The sequence below is a fragment of the Mustela nivalis genome (assembly GCF_964662115.1).
Source record: "Mustela nivalis genome assembly, chromosome: 12".
Taxonomy (NCBI): domain Eukaryota; kingdom Metazoa; phylum Chordata; class Mammalia; order Carnivora; family Mustelidae; genus Mustela; species Mustela nivalis.
The window spans coordinates 90,377,163-90,398,819 of NC_139031.1; the positions used below are offsets into that span (position 1 = coordinate 90,377,163).

Consider the following 21,657-nt stretch of genomic DNA (forward strand, 5'->3'; position numbering starts at 1 on the left):
TCGCACATTATTTTAACGGTTTAGAAGGAAAGCGATTTAGCACATCAGACTGATTCCTGACAGAGCCGAGGCTACCGAAAGTGACTTGTCGCAAAATCCGCCCAAGTAAAGCAGGACACTTGTGATACTGGGTAGGGCGCGCGGCTACGACACAGTCCTGTGCACTCCCAAGAGGCCAGCCCGGAAGCCCTGTGGGGCCGCCACACAGAGGGCACAGGGGTGTACCCAGGATGCTCCCCTTGCCATGGCCACAGCTCTTCCAGGGCCTGTCCCTGAGTCCCAGGCCAAGGCGTTCTCAGGGGGAGACCCTCCAACTCTCCCAGGCAGCCTCTGGACTGCCCTGGGGATGCCCTTGCTGCCTGCGGCAGGAGGGCCCGGCCCAGATGCATAACTTCACCAGCTGCGGGGCTGAGCAGCGGGAGACCGGAGACCCTTCTCCACTGCCCAGGCAGGAGGTCCCCCCATGGCATGTACTCCTTGGTGCCCACCTGCCCAGCTCAGGGGTGAACCACCCAGCAAAGAAGCCCACCCCAGAAACCAAAGGCAGAGACTTGCCATCACTGAGCCAGGTCCTGAAAATAAAAGGTCACTGCAGAGGCAGGCTGAGTGCAGGTTGTGAGGAGGCTGCTGGGAGACTGGGGAGAGGCTGGGATGAGACTGTGGGAAGCTGGAGGGGAGGCTGGGGAGGTTGAAGGGAGATCGGGAAGGCTGGGGGAGGTTGGAGGAGAACAGAGAGAGGCTAGAGGGAGGCTGGAGAGTGGGGGAGGCTGGGAGGTTGGGGGGAGAGTGGGGAAGGCTGGGGGGGTTGGAGGAGGCTGGGGGGACACTGGGTCAGGCATCCCAGACACCCATCCCTACTCCCGTCCCCACAAAAGGCACTGCTGAAACCAGGCCACACAGCTGCGTTCTCTGTGCAGCAGCCCCTTGTCTCTGAGGGAGAGCTCTGCCCGGATGGTGGGTGACAGGCAGCTGGTGATGGGCAGCTGGCCCCGTGAAGCCCGCTCCCAGCATGACAGGTCAACAGAGGCCTCAGGTGCCTGCGGCGGGGATGGGCCCCCGCTGCACGAACAGCATCGCTCCCTCCCCTCCCCTGCAGCAGGGCTGTGGCGCGGCCCCCCGAGGCTGGCTCGAGGAGCACGGTGGGCCTGCAGAGTGACCCCTGCTGACCGGCCGGTGACCAGCCATTCCACTGCTGCACGTGTCACCAAAGAGGGAGCACGGGAGCCACACGGGTGCCCAACCTCCGTGCGCGGCCGTGTCCACGGCAGCACCGTGTGCAAGGCCGACAGGGGGCAAGAAGCCACGGTTCCGCTGTCGGGTGAGCGGAAGCCAACCGCGCTCCGTCCACACGACCGGCTATGACGGAGCCTGGAAAAGCAAGGAAATCCCGTAACTTGCTTCAACAGGGACGGACGCTGAGGGCACGATGCCGAGCGGAACGAGCATGGCAAAGGGACCGATGTGTGATCCCACCGCCATGGGGGTCCTCATGGGACCGACCCACACACGCAGCGCGGGGCGGTTCCCCGGGCCTGGGCGGCCCAATGGGAGGTCATGTTCCCCAGGCGCAGACCCTCACCGGGACGATGAGAAGTGCGGACACAGGGAGCGGCAGTGACCACGCAACGCTGTGAACACACACACTGCCACCGAACCCCACGTTCAAAGGTGGTCAGAATTCTCGTTCTCCCTCCCTTACCCATCCGGCTCCCTCTGAATCCCTGTCATTACGCACTCTGGGGACCTCCTGCCACGTGCTAAAGACACGCACGTGGTCCTGATGAGACCCTGGCAACCATGGGAGCCACAGCCTGCAAGCAAACCCCAGACACGCAGGCAAACCTTCACAGACGCAGCTCAGGCTGGTGTCCACACTGCATAGGAGCCCTGGAGGAGCCGCCTGGGCCCAGGCCCAGGCCCAGGCCCGTCCTCCTTTTCGAGCCCAGCACAGCCATTCTGCACGGATCCCGCAGGCTGCGTACCAGGCCCGAGCCCCCAGCCCCACAGCTCTCGAACCCACAATCAGCGCCCATGGGCTGAGCTTTGCTGCCTGTTATACAGCAGGCCCCGTGACTCATGTGGGTTAAGAACCACAGAAGCCTGTGGCCTGTGCAGCCCCGCTCGTCACACATAGACCCTGCAGGGGCTCAGAGCCGTAGCAGCCTGTCCGCAGGAAGGTTGGGCCCCGCCGTGACTCTGACCCCAAGCCTCCCCAAGTCCCCTCTGCAGGCCGGGGCTCACTGTGCCTGCTGTCCACCTGTCTCCTCTCTGAGGGCCTCCCAGGGACTCCCTGTGAGGGCCCACCCCCAATTCACATATGGGGAAATGGAGGTTCCTTCCCGCCCCACGCTCTGAACACAGTTGCTCCGAGGAACAGCCCCTCCCGGTGCCCCTGTCCCGCACCAGTGGGACGAACAACATCCCACTGCCTGTCCCAGGGGCACTGCGAACACTTCTGTCTACAGTAGGGCTGGGAAGACCCAGGCCTGGGAGCAAGGGGACCCCTTCACCTCCCCTAGACCTCTCCCACTACTCCCCAGAGAGCCCCTCCTGAGTATACAGAGAATATTCCTTCTGCACCTCTGTCTCAGCTCTGCCTCCCCATGTTCTAGAATGTTCCTTCTGCACCCCCATCAGCTCTGCCTGTCCCATGTTCTGGAATGTTCCCTCTGCCTCCCCCGTGTTCTGGAATGTTCTCTCTGCAGCCCCTCCCCCATCTCGGCTCTGCCCCCATACCCCCCATGCTCTGGAATAAAGCTGCTATGAAGACTCAGGGACTGATACAGCTGACCAGGCACAACATGGGCCTCCAGGCAGGGCAAGGAGATGTCTTTTGAAGACTGTCACAAACACCCACCCAGAGAACACCAGGGTCCTCCCCTATTGAAAGGGAATTCCTGACCCACTCTTGGCTGGTGCTCAGACGATGCAGGGGAGGCGACTGGCAAGGGGCGGCGGTGGGGGTGAGCTAGTGCCTGCTGCCGGGCTCCGCCGCACAGAGCGCAACAGCAGGGGCGGCGGAGGGTCTGATGGAAGCCCACTGCAGACCCACGTGCTCCCCCCACCCTGCCAGTGAAGAGTGACTGGGGTCCTGTGGACGTCGGCATCAGAATCACCAGGCTCGCTGGGGAAGGCTCCGGTTCCTGGGCCCACACCAGGCCTCTGAGTCAGAAGCCTGCACGCCAGTGGGCCCAACACACACAGCTTGAGAATCTACAAGTGCAAGTGCCTGGCCCGGGCCCAGGACTGGAGCCGCCTGCAGGCACGGTGGGGGGCTGTCTGGAAGTGGGGGTCTGCCTTCACCGCCACTCCCACAGGTCCTGCAGGGCAGAGCCTCAGGGGGGAGCTCCCAGGACTGGCTCTGAGGAGCGGCCCAGGCTTCCTACAGCCTCCTGGGCTCCCCACGGCTGAGGCCACAGCCTGGGAGCTGGGAGTGGCATGTACCTCCCTGCAGGCCAGGGGCTCCAGAAGTGACCAAGCCACCCCATCTGTCGTTCCTTTTAAACAGAGTCCTGGGCTCTGTCCTGGCCCAACAGAGCTGGAATCGTGGCAGGAGGGGCCCTGAGCCTACCCTGACCAGCTCCCTGGGTGCCCCCAGGGCAGCAAACCCACTGGCCCCTCTGTGCTTCCCGGCTGCTTCGCACAGGGGACTCCTTGGAAGTCCCTCCAGGGCCAGAGGTGGGGCTGGGCAGGCAGGTGGACACACACACCTGCTCCCTGGGGCAGAAGGCAGGGACTACCCCCAAGCCACCAGGGTGGGTGGTGGGGCACGGGGCTGAGTGCAGGTTGAGCGGCCCAAGAGGCCCAAGCTGACTTCCAGGGTCCTGTGGGTGCACAAGGAGGTGATCTGGGCTTTCAGAAAAAGGGTCACCATCCTTGAGGCCATGGCCCCAGGCTCCCCAGACTCTAAACCCCCAGGGCACAGTGGCAATGACCAGCAGGGGACAACGGTGGCCCTCCAGAGTGAGCCCTCAGACCTCAGGCCAGGATGGCACTTGACGTGGCCTTTGAGGTTTTTGGTTCCCAAACGTTTTTCTTCTTAACTGGACTGTCTTGCGGCTTTTCTGAAACCACACAATGTTTCTGCCAGGAATCCAGCTGGGAGTTAGAGTGATGGGCTGATGGGCCGGGACCCATCCAGGCAGAGCTGCACAGGCAGCTGCCCAGAACCCCCAGGGCCCCTGGAGGTCAAAGAGAAAACCACTGCCAGGTGCCCAAGGATGGGACACTTCTATGGAAAAAGCAAAGGCGGCCTCTGGGTGTCCCTCTGCGGTGTAATCTCCGGGACAGAAAGGTCGTTGGCCAGGGGGCAGAAAGATGGCACCCCTGCCCCCACGCCCAAGACGGCAGCTCACCGATGTTGGAATGCTTCAGAAGACGGCAGATCCGAGCCTCTCTCTCCAGCTTCTGGTGATCTGCGGACAGAGAGCAACACAGTGTGACCCCCCCCATGCCCCAGCAGCCAGTAACCCCCCCCATGCCCAGCACTGCCAAGACCAGTGGTTGCCAGACACACTCCCAGCCCGGGGAGGTGCCCACTGCCTCCTTCTGCACGTACCGGCCAACCGCCCAGAGACCCTGGCTGGCAGCACCAGGGCAGGAAGAGGCTGCCAAGTGTTCACCTCGAGAGGCCCACGGAGGCAGAGGTGGGGAGCCCCAGGCGCTTCAGGAAGAGAAAATGCTGCACGTGTCATGGCAGAGCTGACGGCGCCAATCTATCCTTCACCGTGTCCCGATTCCAGACTCCCTGCAGCCTCCTACTGAAGCCTAGCGTGTCCGCCAGTGGCTGCGGGGCCGGCAAAACGTGGCTGTTGCCGGGCAGGGCCCCAGCCAGCGGGGTCCCAGGAGCCCTCCCAGCAACCCCCCTCCCTCGAGGCCAGCGCTTCTGTTCCAGAGGCTGGCTCTCTGAGGACTGAACCACTTACCAGAAACGTCTATTCCAGACAATCAGGGTAGCAGGAAGATTTTAAAATTTAATGGAGACCTTAAGAACAAAATACTGGGAAAACCCTCCTTTCCGTTGACTAGAGAAGGCACAACGAAGGTGGTTATGGCCGCACAACAGCACGCGGCCTTTGGCGACAGCAGCACCGCAGCCCCCAACACATACCAGAGGACAAGCCGCTCACAGAGGGAGACCCAAAACGCACTTTCGTTCGGAGGTCAGCACACACAGGTGGCCGGGCACACACTGTGGCCAGACCGTCAAGAGAGGCAAGGGGGTTCCCCACTCAGGATGGCAGCTGCTGCAGGGTGGGATGCACCCGGGGCGGGGCACCAGGGGTCCTGAGCCCCTCAGAGCAAGGGTGTGGGGCGCAGGGCGCTGCGCCAGCAGGAGCATACCATAGGCCCATCCCAGCATATGCGGCAGCCTTTGCCAGGTACGACAAATGAGCAAGCGACTCCGCACCCTCCCCACAACCTGCTGGCCCCCAGCACGGCCTGGGCTTGGGGGCAACAGACCCGGGCACCAGAAGGCCCTTCTGCAGGAAGGGAGCCTGCTGCCGCATCTGTGGTGGGCTCTCCCGGGGCCGCATGCCAGTGCTGGGCTCGGACAGACTTGTGAACACACCTGTGCTTCTCCTGAGCGGGAATGTCATGCCTGCAGACAGGACTCTCTCTGGGACACCTCCGGTCCAGCTGGCCCCCCCACCTCCCAGCACGGAAGCCCCCAGAAACACTAAGCCCCCGCCCTGTGTGGCCAGGTGCCCTGGCACTGGGAGGGCTCTGGCAGGAAAGCAGGTGGGCACTGGCCAGAGGGCCCGAGCCTCACCCCACCCCACGCTCCCTCCCCTGCACCCCCGGCGCAACACGCCCAGGTGCCACCCCGTCCCCTCTGAGGTGGGAGCTGAGCCCACAGAAGGATGCAGCAGTGTTTGTGACAGCGGGCACTGGGGGTGGGTCCAAGCGTCACCGTCTGGAGGGACGAGTCCAGCACAATTGCGAGAGAACACACACAGCACGGATCCCCGTCTGCCATCGGATGAAACTCAGGACAGACGATGCAAGACGCGGCTGAGGGGCCACATCTCATCTCCCATCTTCGTGGGAAGGGGCTGTCGCCACGGCCAGGACCAGCCCTGCAGGTGCAATGGGAGCGACCACAGCCTCACTTTTTTGTTCCCGGGGCTTTCTCTTAAGTGACTACTCTGAATGGTTTTCAAATCTAGAGAAAGTTGCACAGACACTACCATGTCCTCAGAAAAAGCACTTCTGCATAATCTGCCCTTCCGTACACACACACTTTTCTGAGCATCTGAGAGAAGCCCCAAGGTCCCCATCCTCCTAACAGGCGACAGCCCGGGAACGCATCCTGAGAGCGAGGGCGCTCTAGGGCATGACCTCAGTGCAGAGCATTGAACGCGCTACAGAACGGGAACCAACCCATCCGCGTTCCAATTTTGCCAACCGTCCCAGGACCATCAGAGCCGCCTCCCCTGAATGTGGATGACACGGGGAAGCCCGCCCGCGTGTGGACCGGGGCAGAGGCAGGGAGAGCTCTCAGGGGGGTCAGGTGGAGGGAGCCGGGGTCATTTTCATATATAAAGACAGGAGGAAAATGCACCTGGGAATCCCCTTTTCAGAAATATGCAACTGGAAAGACTGTCTTTTCCTTCTGAAAGCTGTCCCTGAGGGCGCAGCCCCATCCCTGGGACTGGCCGACTCCCAAGTGTGCAGCGGGGAGAGAAGGGGAGCCTAGCCAATGGGCCGCATGCCGGTACCCACCTGTGGCCCCAGCAAGTCCCTGACCTTCCGGGCGGGCTGTCCCCCTCGCTGTCAGGCCGGCCGCATGGGGTGGGGAGAGGCTCTGACACGAAGTCACAACAGGCGTGTGAGGAGCACGCACCCCACCCCTAGACCGTGACCCCGTTTCCCCCTAAGAATCAGAAGGATGGAATCATTAAACAATATATTACTTTTTTCTTTACATTTTCCCCCAACTTGCAAACAATCTCGTGTTCCTTTTATGATGAGGCAAAATATTGTATTTTTAAAAAAAGGGTCTGATCCCGTCTCCAACAAGCACAAAGCCACTGATTGATGAGGGCATGTCCCAAAAACCTGCCACGGCGACATCTGCCTGGGAAGTTCTCATCTAAGCTGACACCCCTGAGCCAGGACAGAACGTCCCCGCCCACAGAGTCAGGGCTCATCTAAGCTGACACCCCTGAGCCAGGATGTGATGGGACGGGAAGCTGTCCCCACACACAAAGTCAGTGCTCCACTCTGCCCTCAGGCTTACATCCCTTCCCGCAGCGGTACCCCAGTTATTCCTTAACTTCTGCATGAAGAACCCCATTGTGGTCACCGTGAAGTGAGTCAAATATAACCGAGTCTGGTCCATGAGGAGCACGTCCCAGCCCTAAACGTTCACCTGGACCAAGAAGGGTGCTCCCAGTCCATTCCATTCCCCAGCGGGCAGCAGTGCCCCTGACCGGCCCCGGGAACTCGCCACACCTACTCACAGCTGCACCCACCTCCTTCTTGGGGCTCTGGCCGCGGGACCTCAGACACCATGGCAGTGATCACTGAGCAGGCCTGGGGCGGAATGCAGCTGAAACGCTGCCCACCCTGCCCAGGGCTCACCAGCACCCCAGGGCCTCCAGCCCAGCACCCTTCCTAGCCGCATCCTGTGCAATGACATCCTGGCTGGGGGCAGCAGGCTACCGCGGGGCCTCACCAGGTACCTGCCAGTGCTGGAGGGCTACAAGGTCTGAGCAACCAGGCCAGCTGACACTGGCCACAACCCTCAGAAGAGCCCTTCCACAGCTGTGGCCAGCTGCCCTATGTGTCTGGGGCACCCAGAATTGCCCTGTAGCCCAGTACCTGCCGCTTGAGGCCCCAGTGCCCCAGTTAGTGTGTTGGTACGGAACGCTGGCACATGTCACAGGACGCATATAGTGCCTGTGCTAAGGTCGACAGAGCCCCAAGAATCTGGCCTGACACCCCACATGTCCCGGCCCCATAGGGCGGCCTCCTCTCCCCAGTCTCCCACGTCAGGCCCAGCCTGCATCTCCTTCCACATGCACCGGCCCCAGGGACGGCACCCTTGCGGCCTTCCATGGATGAGCCTGAGGGTGACAGGGAACAGGATGGGGACAGGAGTGGGGGTCCCAGAGAATGAGGGCAAACCTGCTCATAGAGGGGAGGTCCCTCTGCCCCCTTCCCTCCTGAAGACCTGCAGGAAGCCAGCACGGACTGTGTCTAGGGACCCCAGGCCCGCACACAGGTCCAGGCCACACGGAGCAGGTGCAGCAGTGATGTGAGCCCCGGGGACAGAAGAGGCGGAGGGCCTCATGCGGCCCTGCAGGAGCCTCAAGGGGGCCCCCCATACCAGAGAGAGGTTTTGGAGGAACAAGCCCTCACGGGGGACAGACACGATTGTCACAGTGCTTGGGGACTCCCAAGTTCAACCGTCTCCTCAATGCTCAGACACCCTGCACAAGCCCGTGCCCGCTGGAGATGCCTCTCGCACATGCGACACATGTTTGCACACCTGTGCCCATGAGGACCCGATCTTTGTTCTCCAACCAGAGAGAAAGGGTTACAGATAAGACCAACATTCACTTACAACCCACGACAGAGTGCGTCCAACGGACCAAAACAAAACCATAGCTATGGGGCGCCTGGGTGGCTCAGTGAGTTAAGCCGCTGCCTTCGGCTCAGGTCATGATCTCAGGGTCCTGGGATCGAGCCCCACATCGGGCTCTCTGCTCAGCAGGGAGCCTGCTTCCTCCTCTCTCTCTGCCTGCCTCTCTGCCTGCTTGTGACCTCTGTCTGTCAAATAAATAAATAAAATCTTTAAAAAAAAAAAAAAAAACACAGCTATGACCCCACTGCCACCTGCCTGAGATCCAGCCGCATGCACGCATGAGGTTGCCACCGGCAGCCCGTGGCCTGCACCGCCAGGAAACCCTCCTGGGTTTCCATCACCACATCTGTGCCAGGTTCACCCTGCGCCCTCGGTGTTCCCAAGGTGAGTTCGACCAGGCTCAGTGGCTGGGGGCCAGGAAAGGGGGCAGCAGAGCCCTGCACACCCTCCATGGGGCAGCAGCTGCCAGACCTCAGGAGCCCCTTGTGAGCAGGAAGAGGCAGGGGCTGCTCCAGGCTGCCATTGCCAAGCCAGGAGGGCGATGGGCAGCGGCCCCCAAGGATCAGGAAGGGACAGGTGCCTGCCACACGAGGCCACACATGGGAGCCACCTGCTCCACTACACAGCAGGCCTCACCCTCATTCCAGTAATGCCCCAAGAAATGGCCAGCTCCACACAGCAAGTGCCCCCAGGCAGGGTCTCCCCCAGGCAGGCCCCCCCCCAGCCAGGGTCTCCCCCAGGCAGGGCCCCCCAGCCAGAGTCTCCCTCATGCAGGGCCCCCCAGCCAGGGTCTCCCCCAGGCAGGGCCCCACCAGGGAGGGCCTCCAAGGCAGGGTTTCCCCCAGGCAGAGTTTCCCTCAGGCAGGGCCCCCTCAGGTGGGGCCCCCCAGGCCGAGTCAGGAAGCTGAGGGAGGTGGGAGGCTGTACCCACAAGTGGGAGAGGACGCCTGTGGCTCCTGCCGCACTCAGTGTGACTGGCAGTCCCAGAAAAGGAAGCAGGTGCACAGAGGCACTTGGTCCCCAAGGCCAGGATGCGACCCCAGACCATGGGCTCCTCACGGCCCCTCAGGGATGTGGTCCGCAAAGCCCTGACACCCGTCCCCCCCCAGCCCCCACCTGCTTCCCGGCTGTGGGTGACTCAGAGTAGAGATGGGGCAGTGCCAGGAGAAGGGGGACAGGAGGGACGTGCGTGGGCGCCTGGCCCCTCGCCAGCTGCCAGGAGCAGCAGCAGAGCTGTCACTGGCAGAAGGACGCCCGCGAGGCACTGGTGTGGGCGGAGGAGGGATGGGAGGGGGAGATGGCCCACCTGGCAGGAGGAGCTGCCAGCCATCCCCCCCCCCGGCCCTGCCCCCACTCCCTGCACGCCAAGGTTTGGCCTGAGGCAAGTGAGCCACCTCTTGGGAAAACCAGCAGTCGTACTGGATGGAATATGAAATCCCACACAAGAGCCCATATAGCCTGGCGGGCAGCAGGGGCTGAGAGGGCAGCCACTGGACCCCCAAGGACCCCTGGGATGGGACAGGCAGGCTGTGTGGCTGTGTTCACTGGGGAGCCCCGCCAGCACCAGGGCCACCATCGGCTCCCCCACCCTGTCTGCAGGATGACCCAGGGACGCAGGGATGGCAGAGGGCTCGAGCCTGGGGTAGGGAGACTGGGACACGTCAGGAAGCCAGCCAAGGTCACAGGCTACAGCGGCTGCTCCCCAGCATGGCCTACCAAGTCAGCAGCTCCTGGACAGACAAAGCCTGTGGGGATCTGTGTCAAGGTCAGGCCCCGCCCAGGGTCACCATCCACTTCTGCATGGACGTACATGAGTGCCCACCAAGGCCGCAGGACAGGACGGGCAGCCCTCGGGCTGCGGGATTTGGGAGTGTGTGTGTGTGTGCCCTTGTCCCAGAAGCAGACATGGACCAGCACTGGAGGGTCTGGTGGCACAGAGGGGTGGGCAAAGCCATGGGAAGCCCGACACATTCCCCAGCCATGAGGGCCACAACCAGCCAGAGACAGAGCACCCCCCAGGAGAAGGCCAGGTGCTGACCGCCTCAGGGGACTTGGGGGAGCCGGCCCCCTCGTCCCATCCTGCATTCAGCTGTGGGCTCCACAGGGCCTGGACTGCCTGGGATCCTGTTCCCTCCAAGATAAACCAGCCAGGAAGCTAAACCAGGATCGTGGAGCTGGGGTCTGCCCATGTTCCAACCTCCGGTGGACGTGGGGACCCTGGAGCAGCCAAGCCTCGCTCTGAGTCTGTTTCCCACATGCAGAAAGGGTGGGGGATTCCAGGGAGAGGACTCAACAGACACGACACCCCAGCCCCTTGTCCTGGCCCCACCTCCGTCTCCCCACTCCCAGCCTGCCTTGAAGAGCTGAGCACCTGGCCTGTTTTCCTGCTTCCCTCCTCCAGCCCCATGCCACAAGCTGCTTGAGACCCCGGCAGGTGTCCTCGATCCTCGATCCACGGACAAGATGAGAACCCGCTGCCTCCGCTGACCCACCGCACTGGACCCTGGGACGTCATTCAGAGGTCCCTCCCCTCCTTCCCACCCATATACATGCCTGAACCATCACATGGCAAGAAGGAGCCTTCTAGAATCCTAGGAGGCTCACAGATATCCACATTACCCATTGCCCCAGACCCGTGCCATCCAGCATCACCCCTGTAACTCTCATATTCCCGAATTCTCAAAATCTCCAGGGACAGAGCCAGCCCCCTTGTGGCTGAGCCGCTGGATGCCCTGGACACTTACACTTGCAGGGTCGTGAGGAGCGGGAGGGGGGTGGCTTGGGGAGGGAGTGGGTCAGGGAAGACACCTATTCGAGGTGGGGGATCCCACCTTGGCTCTGTCCAGCTGACAGCATCGGGTCTTGGCACAAGGCTGCTGGCCGCCGGGAAGAGACCACTCTCAGGAAGGACGTCCCTGAGTCAGAGCTTCCACAGCTCGAGTCTGCAGATGGGACTCACAGGGAGACTCCAGGGGCAGCTCAGGGTCCTGCCGGGTCACCTGGGACCAGCACCTGCTGCGCGCTCAGCACAGGCCCCGAAGCTGCCAAGGGCTCCTACAAGGTAGGGCTACGACGACCCTCGCCCCATCTCTGAGATGGGGGGTGGGGCCCAGGGAGGCTGGGGGGATCGGGGGGCTGCCATGTAGGCAGCCATGGGGGGAGGCCCCCACCGGCCCACAGTGCTTCCATGGGGCACCCAGTCCTGCTCCGGGCGCCCCAGGGTGCTGGCAGAGCAAGGAAGATGAAAAGATCCCCCGCACGGACTTCTGTGTGAGTTTTATTTCAAAAAGGCAACTTGGCAACCAGCAATTACTGCGCCCACCCCACAGGGGTGTCTGTGCCATCCTGCAGCTGCCACAGGGACAAAGACAGCCACCAGGCCCTCCCCCCACAGCACACCCAGGCCTCTGAACTGTGCGCAGGCCCCGTGAGGCTGGGGGATAGCTGGGCCCCCAGCGCCCTCCCTCTCCGCCCTCAGCTGGCCTCCCCTGGACGGAGGCCTTCCTCACCCCGCCCCCGGGCCCACAGCCATCACCTAACACAAGGTGCAACTCAGCTCAGAAACGGGGCCCACATGTGAGGTCCCTGCTGTGCAGCCCCCTCGCCCGGGGCAACCTGCCTCCCAGGGCAAGTGCCCTGGCCCCAAAGCCTCTCCCCAGGCACACCAGGCGCAGGGCCCTCCTACCCCATGCCAGAGAGCAATCATTCAGAGACACTGACCACATCCCACGGTGGAGACCGGGGACTCTACTCTCTAGTCACTCCGACGCCTGCCTCCCGCAGCCCAGGCTGCTCCCGTGTCCCCAAGTACACCCCACAGGCCTGCGTGACATGCAGCCCGCCTGGGCAGCGTAGGCAGCTGTCCGTCTCAGCTGTGCAACATCTGGGTCCTGGGCTGGGTCATGTCTGCAACCACAGGGCAGGACTCCCAACCTCCCCGGTAGTGACTGTCCTCTGGAATCCTCTGTCTCGTCAGCTGTCAGACGGGACACAGCTACCTTCCAGGACAGGAGGGTGTGGTGACGGGATATCCCGGGACTGCCTCCTCTTCCACTTCGTCTCTAGCCCTGGTATCACAGGTCCTACTGGGTAAGGTCCCATCCCCGCCCACCCCCGGTGGCAACCTCGACGCGGCCTCAGCAGCACAGCCAGCCCATGCTCCTGGCGCTGAGCAGAGACTGTATGCCTTCCTTACAGTCTGGGCACAGCCCCAGACAGTGCAGGGCTCACCCCCACAGTCCTACTCAGAGATGACACCCAGGCCCCCCAACGCCCCCAGGACCTGCCGAGCCAGAGGGCTGGGGCCAGAACCCAGGTCCTCAGACCTAGAACTGCCCCTCTGAGCCTGCATCCACCTCTGGGGGGCTCCGGGTGCATGTGGGGACGGGCAGAGGTGCTGGGAAGGGTCCCTTCAGATTTCGGGAAGGACAGGGCACAGGAGTTCACGGACATTCCCTCCTAATGACCTTCCCAATCATCCCGGGCCAGTCCACCTTCCAGGGGGCCACTGCCCCTTCACCCCTGGTGCCCCCCACGACCTAGTGGGGTGGGAGGCACCACAGCCACCTGAGCCCCAGAACGGGGAACACCAGCACTGCTCAGACACCAGCCCCTGGGACGAACTCCGCCTTCACAAATGCCACCGTGCTCCAGAGTCACCCGGACCCCAGAGGCTGTGCTCTGCACCTCACCTGTGAGCCCACCAGGACCCCCACTGGCCTGGCCTTTGCCCCTTCTCTGCCCTCGTCCTGGACCCACCCCCACCATTTTCAGAAGTTTCAACTTAGCCGATCTGGTTCATGAATTAACCACGAGAACCCATTCTTCCAACAGCACAACACAAAATGCCCAGCTGAATTCGGGTTCCGGATCACAACAAAAACTTTTTTTTTTTTAAATGTATTTATTTGACAGAGAGAGATGACAAGCAGGCAGAGAGGCAGGCAGAGAGAAGAGGAAGCAGGCTCCCCGCCGAGCAGAGAGCCCAATGTGGGGCTCGATCCCAGGACCCTGAGATCACGACCCGAGCCGAAGGCAGCGGCCTAACCCACTGAGCCACCCAGGCGCCCCAACAAAAACTTTTTGTGTCAGTATGTTCCGAAGTCAGACACACCGCGACGCCCTTTCTAGCGTAAGCATGGCCTATTCCGTTTGCGCCTGATTTGTACTCAGGTTTCCCTCACAGTCTGTCCGAAACCTACAGTACCTGCTCCATCTGCTGGCGCCCCGGTCCCCCTCCTCCAACCCGGGAATGAGGGTCCCTGGACAGGACCTGAGAGCCAGGGCCCGGGAGCAGGAGGGCGCAGAGGGAGAGGCCCCCATTCCCACGCCCTCCAAATCCCCGCAGGACCCCTCCCACCGTCCAGGGTCCCCTGGAACCCCCACATGAGGGCCGAGTGGACTAAAAGTTGGTTGGGGGTCTGGGACACGCTTACTCTAAAAAATTAACGTTTATCTGGAATTGGGACCCGCTGACACTGTAAGACCCTGGCTCAGCCCCAGGGGGCGCTGCGAGCGCCCGGGGAGGAGCCCCGGGGTGCCCGGGTCAGTCGGTCAGTCAGGGTCAGTCAGGGACTCCGGGGCTGGGGCTGGGACTGGGGAGGAGCGGGGAGGGGGCAGGCGGGAGGGGGAGAGAATGTTAAGAGAGGAGAGGGAGGCGGATCCAGAGGAGGGGAGAGGGAGGGAGAGGGAGGAAGGAACGGATAGTAGGGAGGAGAGGGGACGGTGGGGAAGGGTCCCCACCTCGGAGCACAGGGGAGGGAGAGAGAGGGAGGGGCGCCAGCTGCGCATGCTCAGCCGCCCCTGCAATGCGGCGCTGCGTCCTCCATTAACCCAGTTCCACCGAGCCCGGGTCCCGCTGCCGGGCTGTGGTCATGGGGGGGCGCCTCACCCCCCAGCGAAACCTGGGAAACCTGGGACCTGGGACCTGTGCCAAGGGGGCCCGGTTCAGCTTTCTGGTAGGAGGGGGCTGTGTCTGCCCCGCCCCATCACACTTTCGTCGTGCAGGGGTGCCCCAGGGCACAAGGAGCCACGCAGGCCCTAGGGAAAGTGTAGCCCGAAGTGACCCAGGAAGGAGCTGGGGGTGAGCCAAGCATCAGCTTGCGGGTCCCAGGAGGCTTACAGGCTTACAAGGCTTCATCTCCTCACCTGTCACCTGTCACTCAGTCCCCTCATCCAGAGATGAGCCCCTCCCCTGAAGTGAACCCCACCTGTGAGCCCCACCTGTGACACCAGCCCCTCCTCTGTGGGGTCAGCCCCATGCCTGACCCTCATCAGGCCCCCCAGCTGGGTGGACCCTAAAGCTGCCCATGCCCCAGGCTCTGCTCAGCACCACTGGGGGAACCTGAGCAATTCTCCTGACTTCTGTAGGACTCAGCTCCCTCATTTGTGAAATAAGGTGCCCAGCCCGACCACAGGGGGTGAGGAAGGTATGCCCAGCCTGACCACAGGGGGTGAGAAAGGTCATGGAGAAGCCTCGTGCAGATACGGTGCTGCTGAAGGGCAGGGCAGGCCCCCCTCCTCGGCAGCTCCCTCCTTCCCTGAGTTTAGCCACCACCCAGGGTCTCTGCCTAGAGGCCCTGACCCCAGGTGATTCACGTCCCTCGAGCTGCTTCTGTGAACAGTACCCAGCAATCCAGGTGTGTTCACTGTACCCCCCCTTGGAGAGACAGGAAGCATTACAGCCCCCACAGCACATGGCACCTGTGGGGGCCACCTGCAGTGTCCTGGCACTCCCAGGAGCACCCGTGACCGAGCAGGGCAGGTGACGTGTGTCCAAGGCCTGTATGCTCCTGGCCACTGTGTGTGGCCGGCCACTTCTCTATCACCAGAAGCCTCAAAGGAGCTAGGCTGCTGCACCCTGTGGGGGGGAGTGGGGACCCCTCCACAGTGCACTGGACCCAGCAACAGGTGGACAGGACAGTGGGGGACAAGGGCTCTGCGTCTCCACTTCCCACCACTCCTCTTTCTAAGGCACTTGCCCTGGGTCCCTCCCCTTCATCCATGGGCCCCTCTCCATCCCTCCTCCCAGAAGGACAGCGGGACACAGATCTGGGAAGTGGTTTGGCACATGCCACAGAACAGGCTGGGTGCCCTCGCTCAGGACACGTTCTGTGACCCGGCGGGATTTAGTTACGGAGTGGCCACCAGGCTTCCCAACCACGCTCGGGTGCCCGGACGTCCCAGATGACCAGGGGCATGCCCCACAGGCCCAACCCAGCAGCCCAACCCTCTAGATACCTCCACCCCATCCCCACCCGGCATCCTATCTGGGAGCCTAACCCATCTCCAGCATACTCTTGTGTATGCCCCTCACCAAAATGCATTCACTCCATGAATGTAGCCATCCCCTCCACACCACTTCTGGAGCGCTGGGCTCTGGCCAGAGTGGGAGATGTGGTGGGGAACCCAGCGGATCCAGGCCCTGCCCCCAGGGCCTATAAGTCTGGTGGCAAAGACAGCCATAGTACAAAGAGGGTGCTTGGGTCCCACATTCTACTGAGGCAGAGAGCAGACACATTGAAGAAATGTCACCAACAGTTTGGGAAAATCATTTCCAGAGAGAACAGACACGTGCAAAGGCCCAATGGCATGAGGCACTGGACGAATCCAAGGGCCTAAGGAGAGCTGGTGGGAGGGAGCAGACAGGGCCAGACGGTGCATCAGGCCAGGGGAGAACTTGAGGCCTATGGAAAGCTGCCTGGCAGCCTGACAGAGGGTCTGGGAGCAGGAAGGGCACAGAGCTGATAGTGCCCTCCAGGAACAAGCCATTGGCAGAGAGATGCCTCCAGACTTGGGGGGTTTCCAAGCTGGGCGGGAGGACCCAGGGCAGCTTCACAGAGGAGGGGGCCTGGAACCTACAGGCTGGGTGGCCAGGAAGGGGAGGGAGCGAGGCAGAGAGGGGAGGTCTTGGGCAGCACTGTGCCTGTGGGCCACTCCTAAGCACCTTACTTCCCACACAATCTGGAACAAGTACACACTAATTTTATCCCTGTTATGGCTGGGGACACTGAGGCATGGGGGGAGAGGGCTTGGTGAAGCCCCAGCCCACTGTTGGCCCACGCTGAGCACGAAGGCGAGAGTCTGCACAGAGACCCTGTCCCCTCAGCTAGGAAAGCCGGGAGGGACTGGGGAGGGCCTGAGGACCCTGAGGCCTCCGCAGAGGGGAGGCGACCAGTCATCTGTGTAGACCGCTCCTCCCTCGGACATCCCTCGGACAGATGTGCTAAGCAGCAGGGCATCTGGGATGGGCTGCGGGACAGGGGTTACAGATGAAGCAGAGTCCGCGGAGAGTCGACAGTTGTCGAAGCTAAGGGACCATGCTGTCCCCTTCTCTCTATTTGGGGATGTTTTAAAGTTTCCCTGATAAAGAATTACAAAGGAAACAAAAATGTCCCAGACCCCCCGCCCAGTGCTGGGCAGTGCAGAAGACTGAGCATGAGGGGCAAAGTAGCAGGGGCCCCGAGGGTAGGTGGGACGGGGCGGGCCAGCCACTCTGGCTCCCCACAGCCCTGCTGCGGCCCTGCTCCCACCACCCATCCCAGGCTGTGCCCAGGACACGTGTGTGAGGACATGGGCAGGAGCAGGGCTGACGGGAGCCCCAGGGTCCACATAGCTCCCCAGCGGCACGCTGGCAGGGGCTCCAGGGGCCTGGCCTCAGGGACACAGAGGCAACAAAGCAGGCCATCAGGCCAGGAAGGGGCGAGAAGGTGCACTCCTGCAGGGGCAGAGTGAGCAGGTGCAGTGGTACTCTCCCAACACACCTGCAAGTTGAAGCTTCTGCTGGTCCTGACCCTCCCTGCCTGTAAAGCACGTTGAAGGCACCCACGGGGCAGGGGGGAGGGGACTGCAGGGGAGCCGCGTGATTCCACAGAAACATATCCATGTCCATTTCTGCTTGGGCCTCACAAACTCCTATGCATCCCTCAAGACCCTCCTACTGCTCTGTGCCCTCCCCCCTGCTCATGCCCACACCTGGAGTTGCAGTGGCTTACGAGGATGTTTGCTCAGTGCCAAGCGTGGGGAGAGGGACTGCTTTGACAGTCTAGGGGACATCTGAGGGGGGCCGCCTCTCCTCCTCCCATGGTCTGGAACAAGCCTATGTTCCTCCTGCCTTAGGGACTCCACCCCTGCAGCCATATCCTCCCAAACCTCCAACAGCCGGCATCCACTCGCATCCCCCAGCTGGTGGGGGACCTCAGGAGCTGCGTGCATGCGTGTGAGCTGCTTGCATGTGTGTCTGGTCTGCATGTGCGCTGTGTGTGCATGTGTGCTGCATGTAGGCACGTGTGCTGCATGTATGGTGCATGCTGTGTGTGTGCTGTGTCTGTGTGTGTGTGCATGTGTGTGCGCTGCGTGCGTGCATGAGTGTGTGTGCATGTGTGTGCGTGCCAGGGCACACTCCGTGGTGGCACCTTGTCCAGGCACACGTGCTCTGGGCTGCCTTGGCTCACAGTCGCAGCAGATCCACAGCATTCCCTCTCCCAGCCCAGCCACCACAGCCAGCCCCACAGAGGCCAGCAGAGCCCACCACTGTCCCCCTGGGGAGGGGGTGGGCTGGTCATCAAGGGACGGTCGGGAGCTCGTGCTTCTGGGTCTGCCCAGAATCTCCCTGCTCATGCCCGCATGGGGGCAGCAGGCTCTGAGGACGTGGGACTGACCCTCTTCGCCGGCCCTGCAGGCCCCCCACCGTGAGCTGGGACAGGAGAGCCCACCCCTGGAAACAGGTCTGAAGAACTCGCACGGGGACTCAACGGTGTGCCCTGCAGGCCACCAGACTGACCTGCAGACCCCACAGACTGGACCCCACATCTCGGGGGGAAGGTAAGCCAGCACTACCCAAGCCCAGCGCCTCTCAGACCAGAGAAGGAGCCTCTCGGCTCAGATCTGTGTCTGGACACTAACCGGGGTTCCCCAGGCAAGCGAGACAGCACCAGACTGGGGCCCAGCTTGACTCCCTCTGCCCAGGGGTCCCCAGCCTCCTCCTGACTGGCCCTGGGGTCCATCGGGGGGCCTGCTGGATCCCTGCCCCTTGCCCCCAACTGTATACTCTGACAAACCTGCTGAGGGCAGCACCCCACCACACATCACTGTTGGACCCCAAGAGGGCAGGGTTCTATTGTGTGCCCAACCTGGGCCACCACCCAGCAAGAGCTCCAGAGGGACAACAAGGTGGACGGGCTCCTGCCCAGCACCACACTCAACCCTGCAGGCCCAGAGCCCTGCCCTACTTCAGCAAACCATTCCCTGGAGAGGTCCCACAGTCCAGTAACCCCACAGCATTGGTCACGAGACAGTCTTCAGCCCTCCGAGTGCCCCCACTGCCAGCCCTTCAGGAGCTCCCAGACCAGGGTCAAGGAGTGACCCCAGTCTGAGCGGATGGGTTCCTCTCCCTGCGGCTGACCCCACCAGGCCGGAGGAGATGCCACCCCCGTCCCGCCACGCTCCAGGCCTACAGGAGCCCGGCCCCCATGGGCGCAGCCATGCCTACCTCTGGCCGACAGCTTCTTGGTGTTGATGATCTTGGCTGCATACTCATGGCCGGTGCAGAGCTTGACACAGCGCCGGACCACAGAGAAAGCCCCCCTGGGGAGGAAATGGGGGACAGAGACAGAGGAGAGTCGATTAACCTCCCTGTGAGCATCTAGCACCCGACCCCAAAGCCCAGCCTGGGCTGTGACCTGTTCCGGGCAGATGCTCCTGGCCCCTGTGCTGGGCGCCTGCCAGACAGAGACCCCCTGCCTGGGGGAAACCCAGCTCTTGCTAGACTGTGGCCTTGCCGTCCTTGCTGGATGAAGGGCCTGCCTAGGGTCTCCCAGTGTCCTCCTCTAGCTCTCTACACCAAACCGTGAGGCCCAGCGAGTCCTCCCCAAAGCCATGAACCAGCCCAGCTCCAGGCAATGTAGCTGGGATTCATCAAAGGTTCTGGAGGGAGGGAGAAGCGTCGTGCCACTAAGCTGCCCAGCTGGAGGACAGGGCCCCTTCCGAGTTGCACGGCAGTGCTGGTGCTTCTGAGAGCAGGGGCATGGGGGGCGGCACAGAGGACCCCAAGCAGGCCGTGTGGGTGCCATTGGGTCCCGTGTGGTATTCCACTTGTCACCAGCCCTAGTTTAATCTGATTTCCTAATAACATCACACAGGTTCCTGAGAGTCGGCCGGGAACAGGAAATGTCTCAGGAACGGTCTCAGTCCCCTGGGAGGCCACAGGGGACAGGCAGGCACAGTGGCCCTGTTGGGCTGAGCACACCAGGCCAGGCAGTGGCCCCTCCAACCGTCTTCCTCCCCAAAGGCCCCGCAGGCATAGGCCTCCCCACCATCCACGCAGCCTGATAAACCCACGGCTGCTGTGGGCGCGGGGAACGCAACATCTCCAACAGAGAACACTTGCCCTAAAACAGTCCCCCTTCCTCCTGGCTTTGCTTCCCGCAGAGTCGGGGCCCCACACCCAACCGGAAGGTCATGATCTCCAGACATGCGGTCCAAAGGTCAGCAGTCACCTCACACCATGTCCCCAGCCTGAGCCGGTCACCTGCTCACGAGGGCTCGTCACTCTCTCGCCCCGCGTTGTAAGCCAGTGCACGGAGACAGCATTCACACAGCCTCTGCTCCGACAGCCTGCTGTGACACAGCTCTCCCTCGCAAGCACGTACTGAACCCAATCCATAAACAGCCTAAACCCAGCGTGCGCACACAGGAAAAAATCATGGTGCCCTCGGAGCTCAGAACTCCGCGCAGCTTCAGGCGTCCACTGTGGGCCCTGGGACATGTCCCCGCTGATGAGGGGGCACCACTGGATCCTTTCGGAGAAAAAACTTCATTAAAGCGTTCACTTTCCTAAAAAAATGTGAGTATTGCACTAAATCTAACAGCGCAGCTCCTTGTGACCAACCGCTCTGTGCGGGGCTGCGTCCTTGCGTTCCTGAAGTCAGCTGGAAAAGCTAGTGGGGGCTGTTTGTGGGGGAACAAGCAGGCTGGGGACGCACACGGCTCCGTCCACGCCCTCAGCCCCTGTGCTCCTTCTCACTATGTTAGAAGACAGGGAAGAGAAGGATGATGTTTTGACCCTCATGGGAGGGGAAAAGCCAGAAGCTTCCTGCCCGTCTGGGTTTGAAAGCTGCTCTGTCCACACTGCATAGCTCTCTCTGAGCCTGTCTCCCCTGGGCTGCAGGAGCAAGAGAGGCTCCCAGGGCCGCCCAAGGGCTGATCGAGGCCTGCATGACCATCTGCCCCCACTGCCTTGGTCTCATGCTCACTGACTGCTGGAGAGGAACCCAGCCCCACCCACTGCTGGCCCACGATTACCCAAGGCTCCATGAGCCTCCGGGGGACAGTCAGGACTTCCTGTGCCAGAATCTGACCTCATGGCCTAGGCCTGAGCCCCACCTGCAAGTTGCCAATGGCTGGGGCAGGGTGGGCCACAAGGGAGGCCCCCAGGGGACGGAGGTGGGATCATTCTGGGACCAGGGAGAGTCACATTAGGCCCTCCCACCAGACAGGGTAAGGACAGGATAAACAAGAGTGAGCAGGAGTCCCGCCTGGCGCACAGCAGGGAGGGCGCAAACAAGATGATGATGAGCCTACAGCCAGAAGGCTGGACCTCTGGACAGACAGCTCTGCGACTGTGCCAGGGGCTGCCCCTCTGCCCCACATCCGGGGGCCTGCTTCCTCCCGGGGCACAGAAGATCTATGCCCGGGACCGTGAGGACCTGTGTAAGGCCAGAGGCAGGCAGGCAGAGGCCAGACACTAGACTAGGAGGGAACAAGGAAGGCAGCAGGCACAGTGCATCCAGCAGGCACTCAATACTGGACACAGACCTTTTTCCCCCCAAGGTCTCACCTACCAGGTGAGGGGAGGGCACCTCTGGGAGCCCCTCTGGGGTAGTCCCTGTTGCCTGGCCTAGAGGAAAGTTCTAGAAAGGGCTGCCCCCACCCTTGTCTGCCATTGGGCACCTGCACCCCAATGCCCATTCAAACCCAGTCCAAGGATGAGGGGCTGGGCAGGGGGCTGGGGTCTCCAATGGTAGATGCTGTGGGAGTCACCAGGAGAGGCTTCCAGGCACTCAGAC

The 21,657-nt window shown here is 62.3% G+C and overlaps 1 protein-coding gene across 15 annotated transcripts in view; it reads right to left on the reverse strand.

Annotated features, from left to right (window-relative positions):
• Nucleotides 1–21,657, reverse strand: part of CAMK2B (calcium/calmodulin dependent protein kinase II beta) — a 79,626-nt gene that overhangs the window by 32,339 nt on the left and 25,630 nt on the right. For 13 of the 15 annotated variants that reach the window (XM_082692085.1, XM_082692083.1, XM_082692084.1 and 10 more), the window contains exons 2-3: nucleotides 19,083–19,177; nucleotides 4,356–4,415 (exon numbers count right to left, since the gene is read on the reverse strand). In XM_082692085.1, the coding sequence (XP_082548211.1) occupies nucleotides 4,356–4,415; nucleotides 19,083–19,177 (155 nt within the window). Of the gene's footprint in view, nucleotides 1–4,355; nucleotides 4,416–19,082; nucleotides 19,178–20,120; nucleotides 20,389–21,657 lie in introns of all 15 variants that reach the window. The other 2 variants (XM_082692076.1, XM_082692088.1) reach the window with 2 other exon arrangements.